This window comes from Leptopilina heterotoma, unplaced genomic scaffold (assembly GCF_015476425.1).
Source record: "Leptopilina heterotoma isolate Lh14 unplaced genomic scaffold, ASM1547642v1 Lhet_232, whole genome shotgun sequence".
Lineage (NCBI taxonomy): Eukaryota > Metazoa > Arthropoda > Insecta > Hymenoptera > Figitidae > Leptopilina > Leptopilina heterotoma.
Window position 1 is genome coordinate 1,004,215 of NW_025110949.1, and position 22,985 is coordinate 1,027,199.

Below are 22,985 nucleotides of genomic sequence, written 5' to 3' on the forward strand. Positions count from 1 at the left end.
CAAAAAATTCACGTTAATAATGCTTTTAATAATTTTCAATTATAATTTAAAATTTTAAGTGAAATTCATTTTTTAATCAATTTTTAATAGAAAATTTTTCGAGAATTCAATTATTTTAATAAAAAAAAGTAATTTATTAAATAATTGAATATTTTTTTTTAATTGAATTTTTATGAAGAATTTTATAAAAAAATTTTAAAAAATATTTGAATTCTTTCAGTGATGTTAAAAAAAAATTCAAGAATAAATGCAATTTTCTATCATTTTATTTAAAATTTTATAAAAAATAATTGAAATTCTGCGATAAGTATTTTTAATTATGAAAATAATTAAAACATATTATTATTTATGAAATTAATTAATTTCTTGTGAAGAATTTTATTTTAAAATTTTTTCAAAAAATTGAATTTCTCAGAATTTTTTTAAACTTTCTGAAAATAATGAAATTCTATCGAGAAATTTCATTAAAAATTTGAAGAAAATTATGAAACCTGACGAAGAATTTTATTAAATTTTTTTTTTAAATAATTGAATTCTTGTGAAAAATTTTATTTGAAATAAATTGAATTCTTGGGAAGAATTTTATTAAAATCTAAAAGAATAATTGAATTATTTAAAAAAGTTGAATTAAAATTGTATTTAAAATAATTGATTTCTTCCGTCACTTTTACTAAAACATTTAAAAATAATTGAATTCCTTTGAAAAATTCTAATATTTTTGTAAATAATTGATTTTTTCGACGAATTGAAATTTAATTTTTAAGAATACTTATATTTTTTGAGCAATTCCCTGTAAAATTGTATAAAAAATAATTGAAATTCTGCGATAAGTTTTGTTATTTATGAAAATAATTGAATTCTTGTAACGAATTTTATTAAAAAAAAATTTTTTAAAGAATTGAATTCCTGTGAAGAATTTTATTTGTAAAAATAATTGAATTCCGGAGAAAAATATTATTATTTATGAAAATAATTAATTTCTTGTGAAGAATTTTATTCAGAATTTTTTTAAATAATTAAATTTCTCAGAATTAAAAAATTTTGTTTTAAACTTTTTGAAAATAATGAAATTTTATCGAGAAATTTCATTAAAAAATTGAAAATAATTGCAATCTGATGAAGAATTTTATTGAATTTTTTTTCAATTATTGAATTCCGGTGAAAAATTTTATTATTAAAAAGAATTGAATTCTTCGGAAGAATTTCATTGAAATTTCTCAAATAATTGAATTGCTTCGAATAATTTTATTTTTTACGAAAATAATTGAATTGTTTCGAAGATTTTTACAAACATTTTTGACAATAATAATTGTATTCCTAGGAAGAATGTTATTTTTTACGAAAATAATTGTATTCTATGATCAATTTTATTATAATTTTTCAAATTTATACAGCATTTTATCAAAATTTTTTTAAATATAATAATAATAGAATTTTATTTTAATTTTTCGAAATAATTGAATTTCTCAGAACTATTTTTTTTCAATTCTCTGAATATATTTGAATTCTTTCGAGAAACTTCATTAAAAAATCAAAAATAATTGAATTGGTGCGAAGAAATTTATAAGTAATTAAATTCCTGTGAAATTTTTATCAAAATTTTGTTTAAATAATTGAATTCTTTTGGAAAATTTGATTAAAATAGATATTAAAAATAATTGAAATCTGGAAAATTTTGTATAAATGATTGAAATTTTGTCAAGAATTTTATTAAATTTTTTGAAAATATTTATAATTTCGGAGAAGAATTTTATTATTTATAAAAATAATTGAAATTTTGACGAGAATTTAAAAAAATTTTTGAACATAATTGAATTTATGCGAAGGAGTTTATCACTTTTGAAAATTATTGAATTTCTGTAATCCTGTTCTTAAAATTTCTATTTAAATTTATTAAAAATTGAAATTTTCTAAAATTTTAAATTAAAACCTTTAAAGTTCATCTTTTTTTGAAGTTTGTAAACGAAACTCTTTTGAAATTCAATCTGTTTTGAAATTTTGAAGTAAAATCATTTATTAAATAGTTTATAAGTAATAATAATTTTATGAGAGTTCGTCAAGAATTAAATTTATTTAAAAAGAAATTTTTGTCAAAAATAGAACAAAATGGAAAGTTTTGTATTAGAATTCTTGTCAATTTCATAGTTTCTAAGGCAAACAAAAATGACACAAAAATTCCGAATTTTCTTATAAATTCTAAAAATTTAATTTTTTCCAGTATTTTTAAAAAAAATTCCTGCCTTTTTCCTGATTTCCCTGACTATAATTCTAATTTCCCTGATTTCTCTGATATGTGGCAACCCTGAATTATTTATTAGTTGTTATAAAGAACCGTATAATAAGAAACCAGTTTTAATTAAAAGATTTAAAAAATTTTCTATATAACTAAATTTTAGAAAAAGAAAATATGTCTTTCCATATTTTTCATGTATAGAAATTATTTGATAAATAAAATTCACTTGAAGAAATTTGAAAATTATTTTTTGTGAAACAAGCAAAGGAAGAGTGTAATGAAACCCATGACTTAACACCGCGTGTCAATTAAAAATAATACGCTGTGTAATTGGTACATTGCGGTATAATATCTTCCGAGTATAAAAGACTTGCTCCTTGGAAATTCTATCCGGCCATTTAGTCGTAAGTCTTTCTATCGATATACTCTGATGGCATCCGATCTTCTTGGGCACAAGAGGTCTTAATTTCATTTAAGAAGATTTTCTCCGCCCTATATAATGTATACACATATATATTTGTTTATTTATTTATTCAAATAAAATTCCCGTCCATCCAGTTTCTTTAAAATAATTGTAACCTGTTTTGCCGCAGCAGCAACTTCCAAATTAACTGCTCAAGTTTATTAACAAAAAAAAACATAATTTTAGATTCATATTTGCTTTATACTTTAAGTGATATGCTTGTTATATTTTAATTTTTTTAATATACAAAATTTATCAAAATGAACTAGATCCGATTCATTTTGAGTCGAAACCTACAATATTATAGTCAAATAAGAAGCACTTTATCATAAAAAAAATTTATAAAATTGCACTTATAAAAACTTGGTCCGCAACGTTTTTTTTTAAATATTGTCTCATTATTTTTCGTTTTCGTTTTTAATAAATTAATAAATTTTAATAAAATTATTTGTTGCCATTTTTAATAAATTAATAAATTTTAATAAAATTATTTATTTCCTTTTGTTTGCAGAGTGAAGAGGAGATAATCCAGAGGAACAGGGATTAAGAAAGAAGTACCCTATGTCACTCTATCGAATAGAGGTGACGAGGCACAAAGAGAAGCGCCACATCGAGTGATAAAATTTAGTCTATATTTTCTCACCCCCCCCCATTTTTGATTGGCCTCGACTTTTATTTTCTTCTCTTTGCTTTCTCTTTCTCTACCCCCCCTCCTCTCTCTTTCTATCTATCTCTTTCTTAAAATTTGTTACCGCGAAAAATATCGCGCGTGGTGTCATTTAAAAAAAAAACCGCAAAAATTCTCGACATAATGGACATGAGTAGCGAATCGAGTGCGCCGAGGTCGTGGTATGAGCAGCCGAGGAGCCTCGATCCACCCTCGGGGGCAGGAGGACCAACTGGAGTCACAGGGGTTGTTGGCAGTCCCGATTACAGGAGTTACTACCCCCATGGACCAACCCCCCATCACCCAGCAGCCGCTCATTACGCACACAGTAAGTCAAATTTTTATTTTTTATTTTTCAGTGTTTCTTTTCTTTTATTGTCTGTTTGTATATTAAAGGATATATTTATTTATAATTTAACTAAAATTTATTAACTAAATTTATTGATAAAAATTATAAAAATTAAAAATTATATTATTATAATATATTATTGTTAATTATTAATTATTTATTAATTTATTTATTAATTTATTTATTAATTATATTATTATTATTATTATATTAAAATTAAAAATTTATTGATAACTTTATAGATAATTTACAATTTATTAAATACAGTTTTTCTAAGGATAGCAAATTGAAACAAAAACGAATCAAAAATGTTACAAAGCAACATTTTTGATTCCTTTTTTGTCTCAATTTGATATCCTTTGAAAAATTGCGCAACAATTATGATCAATAAAATCCAAAATAAATAAAAATTTACAATAAATATCTCAAAAAAACATCTTTCATGCAAAAAGTTCCGCCAAGTAAAAGTTTTTGCAAATGTCCAAACAATTAGTGAAATAAAAGTTTATCAAGTGACATTTATAACTAAATTTTTAATTCTTGACAAAATTTTAATTATTTTCAAAAACTTTCCTCAATTCAATGATTTTTAATATCTACTACTTTAATAAAAATTCCAAAAAGAATTCAATTAGTTTAAAAAAATAAAATTAAATTAAAATTAAATTTAAATTTAAATTTAATTTAAATTAATAAAATAAAATTTTAGGCAAATATTTAATTATTTCCACAAATTTAGTAAAAATTTCACAAAAATTATTTTCATATATTATTCAACTATTTTCATGAATAAGAACATTTTTTTTAACAGGGATTCAATTATTTTTATAAATAATAAATCTCGATGCTGAATTTCAATTATTTTTATAATATCCAATTTTAATGGAATTCCTCGATAAAAGTTCATTATTCTTCAAAATTTTATTAAAATTTATCGAAGAAATTCAATTATTTTTATAATTTTTACTACAATTTATTTATTAGAATTTAAGTATTATTTTCAATGAATTTTTTAAAATTAAATTTCTTTAAAGAATAAAATTATTTTTAAAAAATTTAATGAAATTCTTAATAATTCGATTTTTTTGCAAAACAATTTTCACAAAATTCTTCACAGAAATTGAATTATGTTTAAAAATTTACAAAAATTCTCGTCAAAATTACAATTATCTTTATAAATAATAAAATTTTTCTCCTGAAATTCAATTATATTTTCAAAAGTTTTAATAAAATTCTTGGCAGAATTTCAATTATTTTTAATACAATTTTCATCAAATTTCTCGAAAAAATGCAATTATTATTCTGAAAATTTTTTATTAAAATTCGTCCAAAGAATTCAATTATTTAAAAATTTGTGTTTAAAATTCTCTATGAGAATTCAATTTTAAGAAACATTTAATTTTAAAATAAATAATTTATTTTTGTATTCAAATAATTGAATTGTTATAAAAAATTTTCTAATAAAAATTCAATTATTCAATTATTTTCAATTATTTTAAATATCTACTATTTCAATAAAATTTCACAAAAAAATTCAATTATTCAAAGAGAAATTTTCATAAAATTCGTCTCGCAAGTATTCAGTTATTTTCAAAGAATAATTCAAAAATTCTCGTCAAAATTTAAATTATTGTTATAAATAATAAAATTCTTCTTTATAAAATTCAATTATTTTCAAAAATTATTCTCAATTTAATCGATTTTTTTATTTTCAATTATTTTTAATTTAATTTTAATATTATTTCTCGAAAATTGAAATTATTCTTAAAAAATTTTAATAAAATTCGACAAATGAATTCAATTATTTAAAAATTTGTGTATAAAATTCTTTATGAGAATTGAATTTTGAGAGACATTCAATTATTCAATAAATTATTTACTTTAACATTTAAATTAAAATGATTTTCAATTTCTACAATTTTATTAAAATTTTCCAAAAAAATTCAATTATTTTAAAGAAAAGTGTTGATAAATTTCTACTCAAACATTCGATTATTTAATAAAATATTTATTGTTGTATTTAAATAATTAAATTTTTGTAAAATTTTCTAATAAATATTGATTTAAAAATAAATTTCAAATTAAAATCTTTGAAAATTTGAACTTTTCATTCTTTTAATTAAGAATTCTATGGAATTAATTTTTCTCAATAAGTTTAATTGAATTTTTTTTTAAATAATTTGAAGTTTTTAATTTCTAATACCTATATTTAATTGAAAAATGTCTGAATAATCGAAATTTCGTAAAATTAAATTGTAAACAAAAGAATTTGAAAATTCACAAAAAAACTTTTTCAAAAATTATTTTAAATAAATTCACGTCAAGAAGAATTTTAGTTGAAAATTCTAGAAATGAATGATCGTATAATGATGAAAATATAATTTTTCAAGAAGTTACAGTAACAAAGTTGCAAGTTTTAATTATTAAATGTTATTGAATTTCAAATTTTTAAATATCTTAATTTCTTTAAGAAAAATTATGACTATAATAAATATTTAAAAATGAAGTTATTGATGTTTTCGAATAATTTTCGTTTTAAAAACCAGGAAAAGTATTGTTTTTTAACTTGGAAAAGTCGCAGGGAATTTGAAAAGAGAAAAAGCGTGGCATTGAAGTTTCCAAAAATATATATCGAGATTTTAACCTCAATTAATAATATTCCAGACTATTTAACAAAATCCGTTTAATTGTTTAGGCTCTACGTTTGTCTAAATGTAAAAAATCCATTTTTTTGGAAAAAATTCTAAGTTTTTAAAAAAATATTAAATGTTTTGAAATTTCCTGAAATGTATATCGAGATTTTAACCCAATTAATAATATTTCAGAATATTTAACAAATCCGTTTAATTGTTTAGACTCTACGTTTGTCTAAATGTAAAAATAAAAAATCCATTTTTTTGGAAAAAATTCAAATTTTTCAAAAAAATACTTAATGTTTTGAAATTTCCTGAAATGTATATATCGAGATTTTAACCCGCATTTAATAATATTCCAGAGTATCTTCTGTCTTGCAAATCCATTTAGTAGTTTAGGCTCTAGGTATGTCTAAATGTCAAAAATTCGTTATTTTTCAGTTTTCTTTGTTTAAATTCTATAAAATTATCATAAATTCACGATTATCAATAAGTAATTGCGATTTTTACTTTTTACTTAGCTGCGATTTTCTACCGTGAATCTTGTGGACTATAAAGAAGAATTTTAAAACATTGCTTTAGCTGTTAATCGAAACATACCTATAAATTTTTCTTTTAACCCACTTTGGTTAAAAACCGCTTACATTCGACCCATTTTTGACTGAATTCGACCCTTGAATGATGTATGATTTTAAATTCCAAAATTGATCATAGTTTTCAGCTTAAAAATATTAGGTTAATTTTCAATCATTCTAGTTTCAAGATGTATAAACGGTCTGAGAGTTTATCAAAGACTTTATTTTCCCCGTGGATATGATTAATAACACGTATAACACAAGGGATCGAAAATAACGTTTTTCAAGGTCGCCAGGTGGTTAATGTCTGAATTTAGATGTAATCGCTGCACTATTAAATGCAAATGCAAATCGGAGCATGATTGCCATCGACCGGCGCGGCGGTGGAATAGGTGCTCCTTCCTATAATGTCAGAATTCAACGAAATTCGTTTTGAGTTGCATAGAGTAGCGGTACTGTGTATGGCCAACCAATCACGCGTGCTCGGAATACATATTTAGAGTACATACAAGTAATACACGTCCTTGAGAACCCAAGTAACCACTTGGCCATACGTAATGCACAACACGCAATCTGACGCGGGTACTTGGGCCAGTGGGCACTCGCGTGCCGAGATTTTGTTCTCTTGTTCTCTCTTTTAAAAACACACTGTGTTCACTCTTCGAAGGACCTATATACTCATTCTCAACTCACCGGGTGACTTTCTGTTTCAACTTTTGCTATTCTTTTTCTAAACAACAAAGAGCCAGTATGAGCAGTAACATGCGGGTAGTGATTTGTGAGAAGTTGACGTTTCCAACAAGGTGTATGTATATACAATATATTCACTCAATCGCTTCACGGACAAATTGGACTGAACCTAATTCATTTCGAATTATGTTCATTATCCATTTTGGGTGATTTATAAAAAAAAGGTTTACAATTTGATGGATTTGTTATGGAGATTTTGTATTATTTATTAAATAATATGGGGGTGGTGGAGGAAACGCTCGTCTTTTTTATCTGGTAACAAAAACAACTTGATTGATTATTCGTATGTAGTGAATCGTATCCTTATTTTGAATTCAAAGTTTACCCTCTGCCGTCACACTATCGCCAGAGAAAGTAAATTCTATAGTTCCCAAAAAGCGCCCAATCTGACGATTTCTGACGATAATGGTCGTTCGTAATAAACAGAGGGTTAAGGTGTTAGTTAAATTCGCTATTAATACTAGAAATCAAAAAAAAAAATTTCTTAAAAATTTCTTTAATTTCTTAAACATTATAATCAAATTCTTTAAAATTATTCAATTATTTTCAAAAAAATATTCGAAATTCAATTATTTTCAATATCTAGTATTTTCATGAAATTTCGCAAAAGAATTCAATTATTTCAAAAAAAAAAACATTCGAAATTCAATTATTTTCAATATCTAGTATTTTCATAAAATTTCGCAAAAGAATTCAATTATTAAAAAAAAATTTATAAAATTCATCAAAAATACAATTATTTTCATAAATAATAACATTCCCACTGGAATTCAATTAATTTAGAAAAGCAGTTTAAAAAAAAAAAATTTCGAAAAAATCAATTATTTAACAAAATTTTTATACAATTCTTCACAATAATTTAATTACTTTCACTAATAAGAGCATTTTTCATGGAAATTCAATTTGTAAAGAAAAACTTGATAAAATTCTAAACAAAAATTCAATTATTTTCATAAATAATAAAACTCATTGAAGAATTTCAATTACTACTTTTAATACTATTTTAAATTAATTAATCGAAAAATTCAATTATTTCCATTTCACAAATAAAGTTTTCCACAAGAATTCAGTTATTTAAAATAAAATTTTCATAATCTTTAATTATACTTCAGAAAAATTAATTATTTAAAACAATTTTTATAAAATTCTTAAGAAGAATTCAATTATTTTCAGAAATAACAAATTTTTACACAGAAATTCAATTCTTTTATTTTTTTTTATTATTTCGCAATAATTCAATTATTTTCAAAAATTTTAATCAAATCGTTCACAAGAATTCAATTATATTCAAAAATAACAATATTTATCACAAGAATTCAATTATTTTTGAAAGTAATGAATTTTTTCTTGTAAATTCAATTATTTTAAAAAATTCTAATCAAATCGTTCACAAGAATTCAATTATTTTTAAAAATAATAAATTTTTTTACAGAAATTCAATTATTTTAAAATATTCTAATCAAATCGTTCGCAAGAATTCAATTATTATCAAAAATAACAATATTTATCACAAGAATTCAATTATTCTTAAAAGTAATGAATTTTTTCTTGTAAATTCAATTATTTTAAAAAATTCTAATCAAATCGTTCACAAGAATTCAATTATTTTCAAAAATAACAAATTTTTTTGCAGAAATTCAATTCTCTTTAAACATTTTAATAAAATTTTTCGCAATAATTCAATTATTTTCAAAAATTTTAATCAAATCGTTCACAAGAATTCAATTATTTTTTAAAATAACAAATTTTTTTTACAGAAATTAAATTCTTTTTAAACATTTTAATAAAATTTTTAGCAATAATTCCATTATTTTCATAAATACGAAAATTCTTCTCAGGAATTCAATTATTTTTGAAAATTTTAATGAAATTCTGGACAAGCATTCAATTATTTTTATATAAATAATAAAATTCATCGCAGGATTTCAATTATTTTTAATACAAATTTACAGGCATTGCTTAAAAAAATTTAATTACTCTCAAAAGTTTGATTTCAATTTCTCGAAAAAAAGAAATTATTAAATTTTTTTTGTTAAATTCTTTAAAATTCAATTATTTACAAAAGTATTAGATTTTTTCACAGGAATTCAAATATTTTTAAATATTTTAATAAAATTCTTCCTAAGAATTCAACTATTTACTTAAATAATTCTTAGAAAAAATTCAATTATTTATATAAAAAATTTTTTGAAAGAATTCAATTATGTCGATAGATGACAGAATTATTCCCGAAAGTTCAATTATTTTGAGGCATTTTAATAAAATTCTTCGCAAAATTCAATTATTTTTGTAAATAACGCAATATTCATCACAAGAATTCAATTATTTTTAAAAGTAATAAATTTCTTCTTGGAAATTCAATTATTTTCAATTATTTTCAAAAATAATAAAATGCTTTTTAGGAATTCAATTTATTATTTTCAAAAAAATTTAATAAAACACCACACAGACATTCAATTATTGTAAAAAATTTTAATAGAATTCTTTATAAAATTTAATTACTTTTAAAAACTTTTCGCAATTCAACGATTTTTAATATCTATACTATTTTCATAAAAGTTCCCAACAGAATTCAATGTATTTAAAAAATGTTTTATAAAAATCTTTCTAAGAATTCAATTTTTTTCATGAATAATAAAAATTTCTCAGGAATTTAATTATTTAAATTAGAATTTGCATAAAATTAGTCGAAAGAATAATGAATTATTTAAAAAAATTTTATAAAATTGATCGAAAAGTTAACATTAGAGTTCTAACAGTATATGATGTTAAACATGCTGTTAAACAGAGATATAAATATATGAAAAGAAACTTTCCTTTTTATAAAGCTAATTCACTAAAGTTCAAGACAATAATTGTGGTAGAATTTTAAGATTAGGAATCTTGTGAATAGACCTTTTCATTTAAAGAAATAATAATGCGCAAGCGCTAAATGTATGTAGCAATTCCGTCAGTTTCGAGCTCTTTTTCCTAACAGAACAAGCGAGGTTCAATAGTTTATTATTGCAAAAAAAAAAAAAAATATATATAATCCAGCTAAATTTAAAAATTTAGCGTACAATATTTTTTGAAAAAACTAATTCTTAAAAATGTTTTACGATATTTTTTTTAACAATCAATTATCTATGAACAAAGTAAATTAAAATTCTTAGAAAATTTAATTTTTCAGACCTAATAAAATTTTAAAAAAAAACATGTTCATATTTTATAATTACAATTCTTTAAAAATTCTATTTTTTTCCATATTTTTCCAAAATTCTTTCATTTTTAAAAATATTTATTCAAATTTCAATTATTTTTTAATAGATTTTATCAAATTTCATATATTATTATTATTAGATTTCGTCAAATTTCAATTATTTGGAAATTTTTCAATTGTACTAATTAAAACACTTATTTTTTAAAAAATTATTTTTAAATATTTTAAAAAAATTAATATTAAGAATTTCTTGATGACAATTTTTTGAAAATATTATACTTTAGTAACTTTTTAAAATAAACATCAATTATAAAAAATTGAATTTTTGTTTTTAAATAATTGATTTAGAGATGTTTTGTTAAAAATTGTATAAAATAAATGAATTTTGGAAGGACTATAAGAGGCCGTCCATAAACTACGTCACGCCTTAGGGGGGGGGGGGTGAATTCATTTTTTGTGACGTTCTGTAGAAAAAATGGCGCTAAAGCATGTAAAATTTGTGACGTGGATAGGGGGGGGGGGGATTATGCAAAATAGTGTGACGTAGTTTATGAACGGCCCCATAGTTTTAGAAAGTATTCAGAAGGTTTTAAATTGAAATTGAAAAAATTTTATTTCTTGTAGAAAAACAAATGAGAAGTATTTAAATATTTATTTAACAGAATTATTCAAATTTTTAATGATTGAATTTAGAAAACAGTGAAAATAAAATTTTTGTGATAACACTGAATTAAATATAAAACTACTTTTTCGACTTTTTTCGTATTTTTAATCGACGAAAGCGACTTTTTTTTGGGTCTTAAAGTCGATCCGAGGCCGAAATAAGGAAAATCTGAAACAGCAAGTATAACTTTAAGTTTTATTAAGTCAAGAACATTATTTTAACTTACTTCAAGTTATTCGTCGTTTACTCATTTCGATAAAGAATTTATTTTGACAATCGCAATAAATAAGTAAATCCAGGTTTTTTTGATGGGCATTATTTTATATATGTATACGGAAATGAATAAAATTTTGTGGAATTCGAAAAGTTGTTGATGTTGTGATGTGAACTGAGAAATTAGAGTGAAGAAATCTTCGCGTATGTGTTATGTTATAGAAATATAGCCTTGGAAGATAAATAGGGATTACGCGGTCAAGAATATGAGGATGCTATTGGAGCAGGAAAATAAAGCCAAAAAGTACATACGATCCATGAAACTTGATCCACCCGGTCGGATCTTGAGGTCTAGAAGGCGATATCTCTGATTCGTGCCGACATACGTGGATTATACCCGAGCCTCTGTTAGCTCGTGGCCCCAAAAAACTGTGGTTCCTAATCGGAATCAAATCTCAAAGACCGCAGAAACGAATTTTGTTTCTTATGACACAAGCCTTCCTCTTTGAAATACCCGCTGGACTCTCTTTCTCTCTCCCAAAGGATTCCAGTTGAAAATCAACTTAATTTGCGTAACTTATGATCCCGTTTTCCAGCATTCAAGAACCAGATGCGAATTATATGAAAGGATACGTTTCTTATTTTTATATAAATATAAATAGCATTTATAAAAATGTGTTCGCCAAGAATATACGATAAAATAAAAAGGAATCAGAGGCTTGGAAAAAGGACCTGACACTTTTAATTGGCATATGATTGAATTAGACATTGTCATCAAATTTGCAAGTTAATAGTTAAGGCTCTTGACACATTTCAAGTTCATTTTCGAAGTATATGTGTGATCGTAATGCTAATCATGTTATAATTTATAAATATATTTATCGCATGGTTTATCTTTTATTGAGTCAATGGAAACTTGATATGAATATGCACTGAACCAGAAAATAGATAAGAAACATAATTGTCTACTGGTTTTACTCAAGTATATATAGCGATTCAGAAATGTTTCTGCAATTCAAATTAATTGAACACTTTCAGCACGAAAATATAGCCAATGATGATAAATAAGCATTTTCTTAAATGAAAATATGTCGCTTTCATGTTGATAAACTTATTATAGGAGAACCTGCCTTTAAAATAAAATTATTTATTTATTTCAGGAGATATTCCTTCTTTTGAACCTAACCAGGAAAACCTGAAAATGTCAGGCAATTTTATAAACCTTGAAAAGTCGGAATTTTTATCAGAATCCTGCAAAATTATTGTTTTCAAAATTGTGCTTATTCTTGAAATCTAATTTTAGTTAAATATTTCGAAATTAATTCAATTTTGAAAAGAGGTGCGCATATTTACGATTTTCATAAATCGATGAACTTCAAAACGTTTTAATTTGAAATTTTAGAAAATTTCAATTTTCAATAAATTGATTAAATAATAAAAATTCCACAGAAATTCTATTATTTACAAATTTTTCTTCTAAATTTCTTCGCAATAATTCAATTATTTTCAGGAATGATAACATTTTTTTACCGGGAATTCAATTATTTTTGTAAATAATAAAATTCTACATAGATTTTCAAATATTTTCGTAAATAATACAATTCTATATAGGTTTTCAATTATTTTCATAAATAATAAAATTCAATGCTTAATTTCAATTATTTTTGATATACAATTTTAATGGAATTTCTCGAAAATTGTAATTATTCTTAAAAATTTTATTAAAATTCATCAAAGAAATTCAATTATTTTAAAAAGCCTTCCTATCATTTATTTATTAGAAATATATTGTTAAAATTCGTCTCGAGAATTCAATTATTTTCAAAAATAATAAAATTCTTCGCAAAAATTAAATTATGTTAAAAAATAATACAATTCTTTTTAGGATTTCAATTATTTTCAAAAACTCTTATAAAGTTCTTTGGAGAAATTTAATTATTTTTAATACAATTTTAATCAAATTTCTCGAAAAATGAAATTATTCTTAAAATTTTTATTAAAATTCATCAAAACAGTTCAATTATTTAAAAATTTGCAAAAATAATAAAATTCTTCGCAGAAATTCAATATTATGATGAAAAGTTTAAAAAAAAGTCTCGTCAAAATTTCAATTATTTTCATAAATAATGAAATTCAATTATTTTCAAAAATGATTCTCAATTCAATAAATTTTTTTACAGAGATTCAATTATTTTTAATTTAATGTTAACCTTATTTCTCGATACATGAAATTATTCTTAAAAATTTGATTAAAGTTCGTCAAAAGAATTTCAATTATTTTAAAATGTGTTGAAAAATTTCTTTATGAGATTTCAATTTTAAGAGACATTCAATTTGTCAAAATTCAATTATTTTAAATATGTCTACTATTTCAATAAAATTTCACAAAAGAATTCAATTATTTCAAAAGAGATTTTTATAAAATTCGTTTCAAAAATATTCAATTATTTTAAAGGAATAATTCAAAAATTCTCGTCAAAATTTCAATTATTTGTATAAATAATAGAATTCTTCTTCAAAATTCAATTATTTTCAAAAATGATTCTTAATTCAATAAATTTTTTTTACATAGAGATTCAATTATTTTTAATATAATTTTAATCATTATTTCTCGAAAAATGAAATTATTCTTAAAAATTTTATTAAAATTCGTCAGAAAAATTGAATTATTTAAAAATTTGTCTATAAAATTCTTTATAAGAATCCAATTTTAATAAACATTTAATTATAAAATAAATTATTTATTTTTGTATTCAAACAATTAAATTCTCGTAGAATTTTCTAATAAAAATAATGTATTTAAAAATTAATTTCAGTTAAAATTTTAGATTATATGTTCAAAATTTAAAAAAAAAAATTCTTGTCAAAATTTCAATTATATGTTTATAAATAATAATATTCTTCTCTGAAATTCAATTATTTTCAATTATTTTAAATTTTAATAAAATTCTAGTCAATATTTCAATTATTTTCAAAAATTTTCTTGAATTCAATGATTTTTAATTTTGACTATTTTTTAAAAATATTTTTAAAAAATTCAATTATTTAAAAAAAGTGTTGATAAATTTCTACTCAAACATTCAATTATCTAATATAATATTTATTGTTGTATTTAAATAATTGAATTCTCGTAGAATTTTCTAATAAAAATTGATTTAAATATGAATTTCAGTTAAAATTTTTGATAAGAATTGAATATTAAACTCTCTAAATTTGAAGTTGTACAAAATGGTTTTTAATTTAAATTAATGACTGACTTTTTACTTTAAAAATTAGCAGATTTTACGAATAAATAGTCGTTTCTACTAATTTAATAGTAAAATTTACTAATTCATAAACAAAAAACTCAGTCACTAATTCGAATATTAATAAACATTTTTACTAATTCATATTTAAAGAGAAAGTATTGTAACGTGAATTTTTCGAAATAATTTCATTTTGAAGAGGTTTCAAATTATAATCTTTGAAAGTTTTAATTTTTCGCATACTTTTCACTGAAAATTGTGTAGATTTATTATTTTTTTTAAAAAAGTTTAATGAAACATTGAAATTATGTCAAGTTTTTATTTTCTAATAACGTACAATTGAAGAATATTTTCGAATAATCGATGAAATTTCGTACTATATAAAATAGAATTCTAAACAAAAAAATTTGAAAATTTTCGAAGAAATTTTTCGAAAAATTTTTAAAAATAATTGATTAAGGGCATTTGAACCTTGATGACGTTACAGTTTGTGCAAAGCATGTGTGACGTCATCAAGGTTCAAATGCCCTTAAAAGAAGAATTTTAGTTAAAATAATTTTAAAATTATTTTAGAATTATTTTAGAAAATAATTGAATTAAAATGAAAATAATTCTTATGCAGTTACAGTAACAATATATTATAATATAAAATAGATTTTCTATTATGAATTATTATAATGATTTTATCAATCGTTCATCTTTAATTATTATAAAACAAGAAGATACCGATTGCACTCGGATTGATATCTTCATGTTTTCTAACAATTTTTTTTTTAATTTTAATTTCAAAAAAATGAATTTAAATATTTTGTAAATCTTAATTCTTATCGAAAAATAATATTGATTAAATATTTATTTAAAGAAGAAGCAATAGAACATGTTTCAAAATTAGAATTTTTGGACTAAATGAGAATATTCTTTAGAGTCAAGAAGAAGTAAGAATCTAATCACGGGATCTAAAATTTTTGAATTCAAGGGAAAGTTGGGGGGAAAACAAAATTAAATTTTTTTTGTCTTTTAAAAACCTCGAAAAATGAGGGAATTTGAAAATGAGAAAAAGCGTGGTCAACCCTGCGGTTACTATAATACTTAAGATAGAAGTAACAAAAATTAACATTAAATTAACATTTAGCGGATATGGAGTTGGAACAGATTTTCAAAGGTGACGTTTTTATAGATGCCAGAATAGTTCCAAATTCCTGGAAATGAATATATTTTAAATAAATGCAAGCATGTTCCATTCGTACCGTCGACTATCATCTCTAGAAAGTTTGTATATACGATTATTGGTGCAAATGGATGGATCTGATGTAAATGAAACTTAGTCGAGATGACTTCGAGGAACAAATTTGATACTACAGAACAGTGTTTTAGATGTTGGCGATAAGCTGTTGTACAGAAACTTTGTAAAGCTGGGTAAAGGAACCCAATCTTACTTCCCACGTGATCAAAAAGAAAAGAAAAAAAAAAAAAAAAGAGAAGAGAAGAGGGTCGCTACCTGTGCTTGCAAACGAAGAGGAGAGAACCTTTCTGACGAAACGCTGTAATAGGAAAAAGAGAAGCGAGAGGAATACCTGATAAAGGAAAGTGTGCGTTTGTATGAGTGTGTGTGCATGTGTCAGTTGGCAGCAGAGGTTGCAGCAGGCAGGAAGGAAGCGCAACCAACCGCGAAGCTCCACGGGATCTAAGAGAGGTGCATATATAATTGCAGGCCACATAGGGGGGCTCTCTTTTGCCGGAGCTGCTGTTTTATGCTGCTGCGCTGCTCTGCCATCCGTCCACTTAACTTTATTTTTTTTCTCTCTCTCATATTTTCCCTACATGGGTTTGTTTCTTCTTTTTTTTCAGTTTTTCGACTTTTCTTTCTTAATTTCCTTCTTCTTTTTCTTCTTTTTCTTCAAAAAAAAAGAACATTTTCTTTTTTTTTAAGTTTTCTACTTCTGTTTTATTTTATTTAAAAATTCTTGAAATAAATTCTCAATTCTCTCTCTCTCTTTCTTCATTGAAACGCTCTTTCTTCATTTGAAACCTCCTCCTTCTGCATACCACCACCACCTCCTCCTCCTCCTCGACTCTTGAGAAGTTTGTACTCCTCTAGAGAGAGACTTTTGTACATATTTGACCAGCTTTCCTACAATATTCCTGTACGTAGTATGTACTGGAAAGAGAGAACGACGCCATCTTGCGCAAATGCATTCGCCAACCGAAGGCGGAGTCAAGACTCTCTCTGTCTCTCTTTCTCCTGGCACTCCTTTCCTCTACTCTGATCAAACTACAGATACAGCTTCCCGCTTTCATTTCGTTTCTTCAATTCTTTAAGTAATCCTCTCTTTTTTTCCAGTTAATGGAGTTTTATAATTACATAATGTTGGAAAACTTAATTTCACAACTTATATTTCGTCTCAGAATTTACGAATATCTCATCACTTGTATTCTATAATAATTTTCTATTTTCTTTTTTCTATTTTCTATTTTTTTTCTGTAAATGAATATATAAATGAATAAATTCATGAATATAATAAACTTATCAATTTAAAAAATAAATTTACTTGTATCTTGAAAACATTTGTCAACCCCAAAATCCAACATTTCAAAATCAACAATTGAGGCTCCGGATCTTACATACTGTAAAAAGAAAGGTACTAATTTAGTACCAAATTCGGTACTAAATCGTAATTTGGTTCTATTTTAGTACCGAAATCAGCTCTAATTTAGAACTTTTTTTTATAAAAGGGCACTTTCAGCATTGACTTTAAATAATAAAAGTATGCCCTTTTAAGATCCGGAGCTATTGTAGTGACTGAAAATGACGTTTTAAATTTCTGTTTCTTAGCTTTACATATTTTCACCCTATTTTTCGAATAAGTAATTTTGAGATTAACCAGGGATTTTTATATTTTTTATCTTTCCTTTACATATTTAATCATAAAATTTCATGCTCTCTAGATAAATTTAATATAATCCATTTAAAATTAATTTACATAAATCTTTTAATGAGTCATTTACAAGTCACTATTGTTCATCAGACTCATTGGGAGAGTAAAATTTATATAGCTAAACATGAAATATTTTCTTTAACATTAAAAAAGGTTTCATGAGTTTTATGAATTAATAAATGTGTGAAACCTCTCTGTTTATTAAAAGTAGAAATTAATATCCCATGGATATAATAATAATTTTATTAACACAGTTAACTTACTTACGCACATACAATAAAAACAAATGTTCGAATTACAATAATAAAAAATTGAGTTTTTGTATTTAAATGATTGAATTCTCGAAGAACTTTCGGAAAATGATTTTAAATATTTAAATATTTCATTTAGAGATGAAGTTTAGTTGAAAATTGCAACAGTTTTCTTGAAAGTATATCAAATTAATACCGGTATGGATCAGATTGATATATACCAAAAATTTGAATGAATTTATGATTTGATCAACAAATCGCATAAATACCGGTAAATTCACTGATTAGATCAGTAATTTTGCAAAAAAATATAACTAATTCATGTTAAACATTAAAATTGAATTTACTATATAATTGAATTAGTAAAAATTTTACTAATTTAAAATTTCGAAAGTGATTTTATAAATGCTGAGTATTATAACATTTTCTAATATACAGGCCTCGGATATTATGACTTTTTCAACTTTTTTCGACTTTTCTTCAAAATTTTCCGACAAAATACCATATTTTTGGTATAAAATGCAAATTATTTCGATTTTTATAATGTGTAAAAAGTAATATAGACAAATGTTTCAAAAATTATTTTTGAATGATTTTTCTAATGAAATTTTTGAAATATACAATTAAAAAAATTTTCAATAATTGTAATTTTGGAAAATTTAACTAAAAATATTTAATTTTTTCAAGTACAGGCCTCGAATATTATGACTTTTCCGACTTTTTTCGATTATTTTCAAAAAATGCCACTTTTCTCGACTTATTTTCAAAAATTGCTACTTTTTCGACTTTTTTTCAAAATATTGCAAGAAAATACCACATTTTTAGTATAATATACAACTTATTTCGATTTTTATAATGTGAATAATAACTAGACAAATTTTTCAAAATTATGTTTTTTGAATACTTTTTTACGACAGTAAAATTTTAAAAATATACGTTTAATTAAAATATTTTATAATAATTCAAATTTTGTAAAATTTAATTAAAAACAGTTTATTGTTCTTTAAGTATTTTATTACAATTTTTGAAAATCAACTTTTACCGAATTTTAATTGCATTAAAATAATTAAATTCTCAAAAAATTTTAATGAAAAATCTTCAATTGTAAATTTTAAAATGAAAATTAATGAAAATTTTCTTCTAAAAATGATATTAAAATATTTTAGAAAAAAAAAGAAATTCTTATAAGAATTCTTCCATTCTATTTTTTTCAAATTTTAAATATTTTAATATTTTCACTTAAATATATTTCCGAAAAATTCAAATACAGACAAAAAATAATAACATTAAAATTTTTTAGAATTATTTTTATCATTTTGGTGAAGACAATTCTATTATGTTCCAAATTTTTAATTAAAATTCTTCAAAATTTATTAGTTTTCTAAAAATTACAGAAATTCTTTAAAGAAATTCAATTATTTTCAAAAAATTACAGTACAATCTTTCAAAAACTAATTCTTAGAAATGTTTTTACATATTTTTTTTAACAATCAATTATCTATGAACAAAGTAAATTAAAGTTCTTAAAAATTTGATTTTTCAGATCTAATAAATTTTGAAAAAAACATGTTTATATTATTTTATAATCAAAATTCTTTAAAAATTTTATTTTTTTAAAAAAAATTTTTTTATTTTTAAAGTATTTATCAAATTTTAATTATTTTTAATACAATTTTAATCGCATTCCTCGAAAAATGTAATTATTCTTGAAAATTTTATTAAAATTAGTCGAAAAATTTGAATTATTTAAAAATTTGTTGATAAAATTCTTTCTGAGGATTCACTTCAAGAACATTTATTTATTCAATAAATTATTTATTTGCATTTTATTTGTATTTAAATAATTGAATTCTCGTTGAATTTTATAATAAAAATTGATTAAGAAATGAATTTTACTTAGAATTTTACATAATAATTGAATATTAAAAGCATTATAGCACGAATTTTTATTAAATTTTTTCTTAAATAATTGAAATCCTGTAAAGAATTGTATTATTTATGAAAATAATTGAATTTTCGCATAACGCATTTTATTACATTTTTTTTCAATAAATTGAATTCATTTAAGAAATTTTATTTATATTTTTAAATAATTGATTTAGAGATGTTTTGTTAAAAATTGTATAAAATAAATGAATTTTTGAAGGACTATAGTTTTAGAAAGTATTCAGAAGGTTTTAAATTGAAATTTAAAAAATTTTATTTTTTGTAGAAAAACAAATAAGATGTATTGAAATATTTATTTAACAAAATTATTCAAATTTTTAATAATTGAATTTAGAAATCAGTGAAAGGTCAGCGAAATACAAAATAAAATTTTTGTGACAATATTCAATTAAGTAAAACGACTTTTTCGACTTTTTTTTGTATTTTTATTTGACTAAAGAGACTTTTTTTTGGGTCTTAAATTCGATCCGAGGTCTGAATATACAATTAAAAAAAAGGAGTTGGATAATTTCTTAGATTTTGCCGTACAGATGTAATATTTTTTGAGTTATGATATAAGAGTATCGTTTATAACAAAATTATTATTAATCTTCTTCTTACAATGTTAGTTGCACTCATAGTAGCGCCCATTGAATGCGTGTTTTTTTCAACGCATTCTCGCATTGAGCGTTCAACGCTCTCCGCTCCTGCTATTTTCCGCTTTCGAGCAAATAACGAATAAATATTTTAGCGGATCGCACGCGAGTAATATGTGCACGTGCTTTTAGTTTAACGAGTCAAGGCTGCATTCCGTGGAGCCACGATGCGACGCGCAGTAGTTGCATATGAGTACACAATTTATCTCACGTTTGAACGTGTGTTGTATATTTGAAAATGTACATACACACCTCTATATAATATTCTCATGTGATAGAAGCTAAAAGTTATAGCCTCGTTATTCTCTTTTCTCGCTCCTCTCCATTTCAAGATCAAAATTCCCCCGAGTCTAGACACCTGCTTTTATTTCTTCAATCTTTCGAGAAATTGTATATCGCTGAAAAAAATCCTCGACTCATTTTTGTATCTCATCAAATTGAACGAATATTAAAATAGAATGTGTCCGTTAACTATGAGGTTAATTTTTACTTATCAAAATGCGCGAGTTCGTGTGGAGATATAATTTTGAGCTGAGGGTTTTTTAAAAAGTGTGTTTATTCAAAAATTCTGGTATTCACATTCAGAAAGCAGTCGAAATTGATTAATAATATGAAAAGGTGTAAAGAGTGTGAAGTAATGTTTTCACCTCTTTTGAAATGGTTATATACTTAGAGTAATTACTTTTCTGAATCTAGCGATGAATAGCTTTTCAGATACGATTGCAGTGTCTGCTTTGTATGCGAGGTGTCAAAAGCGAATCCATTCCACCGCTGATTCGTTGATTCGAAAAGGGTTCAAGAGGATTCTGCTCAAGTTCAAAAGACGAGATCTTATCTTTCTTTTCCACTCGAAAAGTCTATGGTATATTGACCGAGTCATGTCAATATAGCGAGTTTCCAAAGTTTCTCTCTAATTTTCATCAACTGCAAATCTGCAAGATGAGAATTATTATAAATAGATAAATAACACTTTACTTTTAATAAACTTTTTATTACGATTTATAATTCTGCCTTTGAAAACAGACTTAAATTCATTTTAAAGTCCTTAAACCGATGGCTTATAATTCTCTATATTACGGAAGGTTGAGTTTCATAAAGAAAGAAATCTAAAAATATGCGCGCACCTATCTAAATGGAGGTGAGTTGCAGAAGCGTGCGCAAACTTATAATAATAAAATTTTGGGAGCTGCATAGAGCGAAGGGCGAACTTTATATAAAATTCCTGAGAGAAAATAAAGCCTCATTTTGGCAAGTGCCCCCAGCAGCTTTTTTCGTAATAACATGCAATTTTAACTATGTCCATCCTCATCTTCTTTATTATCAAGCAGGTATAATCTTTACGGGAACTTTTTGCTGGAGGAAAAATATTTTCAGAAGTATGCGGTTTCCCTAACATGCGCCAGAATTATATTTACCAAAGTAAATGGAACACTGAAAAATTATAAATATTATTAACGAAATGATAAAATAGAAAATATGTCAGGAAATTTTTATTAAAAGTAATGTAAAAAATTAAATTTTTAGAATTCATAAAACAATTCTTAATTTTTTGTGTCTTTTTTTGCCTCAATGAACAATAAAACTACAACGAATACAAAACCTTCAAATTTGTTTTCTATATCTCAAGAATGATTTTTTTTTTATTATTATTTAATAATTTCAAAAGTTTTAACCCAATTATCTTAATTGTGATAAATAACAAAATTCTTTACAGAACTTCAAATTATTTTTAGAAATTTCTAATAAAATTCTTGGTAAAATTCAATTATTTTTAGAAATTTTTAATAAAATTCATGGCAAAATTCAATTATTTATAGAAAAAAACAATATTCAACACAAGAATTCAATTTTTTTTTAAAAGTACTAAAATTTTTTTAAGAAATTTGAAAACTTTAACGAATTCGTCAAGAATACAATTTTTTTTATAAATAGAAAAATTTTTCTCGACAAAAATTCAATTATTTTCAAAAATTTAAATAAAATTCTTTGTAAAATTTCAATTATTTAATTCTTTTTTTCAAAAATCTTTCGCAATTCAATGATTTTCAATATTTATTTTCATAAAATTTATCAAAAAATTTAATTATTAGAAAATTTTTTTTGATAAATATTCAATTATATTTTTAAAACAATTTTGAATAAATTCCTCAAATAATGCAATTATTCTTAAAAATTTTAATAAAACTCGACGAAAGAATTCAATTATTCAATAAAATAATGAAATT

The 22,985-nt window shown here is 23.1% G+C and overlaps 1 protein-coding gene across 2 annotated transcripts in view; it reads left to right on the forward strand.

Annotated features, from left to right (window-relative positions):
• The window catches only part of LOC122502492 (transcription factor GATA-3-like), a 124,038-nt gene that overhangs the window by 10,206 nt on the left and 90,847 nt on the right, over positions 1-22,985 (forward strand). For both annotated transcript variants that reach the window (XM_043612587.1, XM_043612588.1), the window contains exon 2: positions 3,208-3,691. In XM_043612587.1, coding sequence (XP_043468522.1) covers positions 3,508-3,691 — 184 coding nt within the window. In that variant the 5' untranslated portion in view covers positions 3,208-3,507. The remainder of the gene's footprint in view (positions 1-3,207; positions 3,692-22,985) is intronic.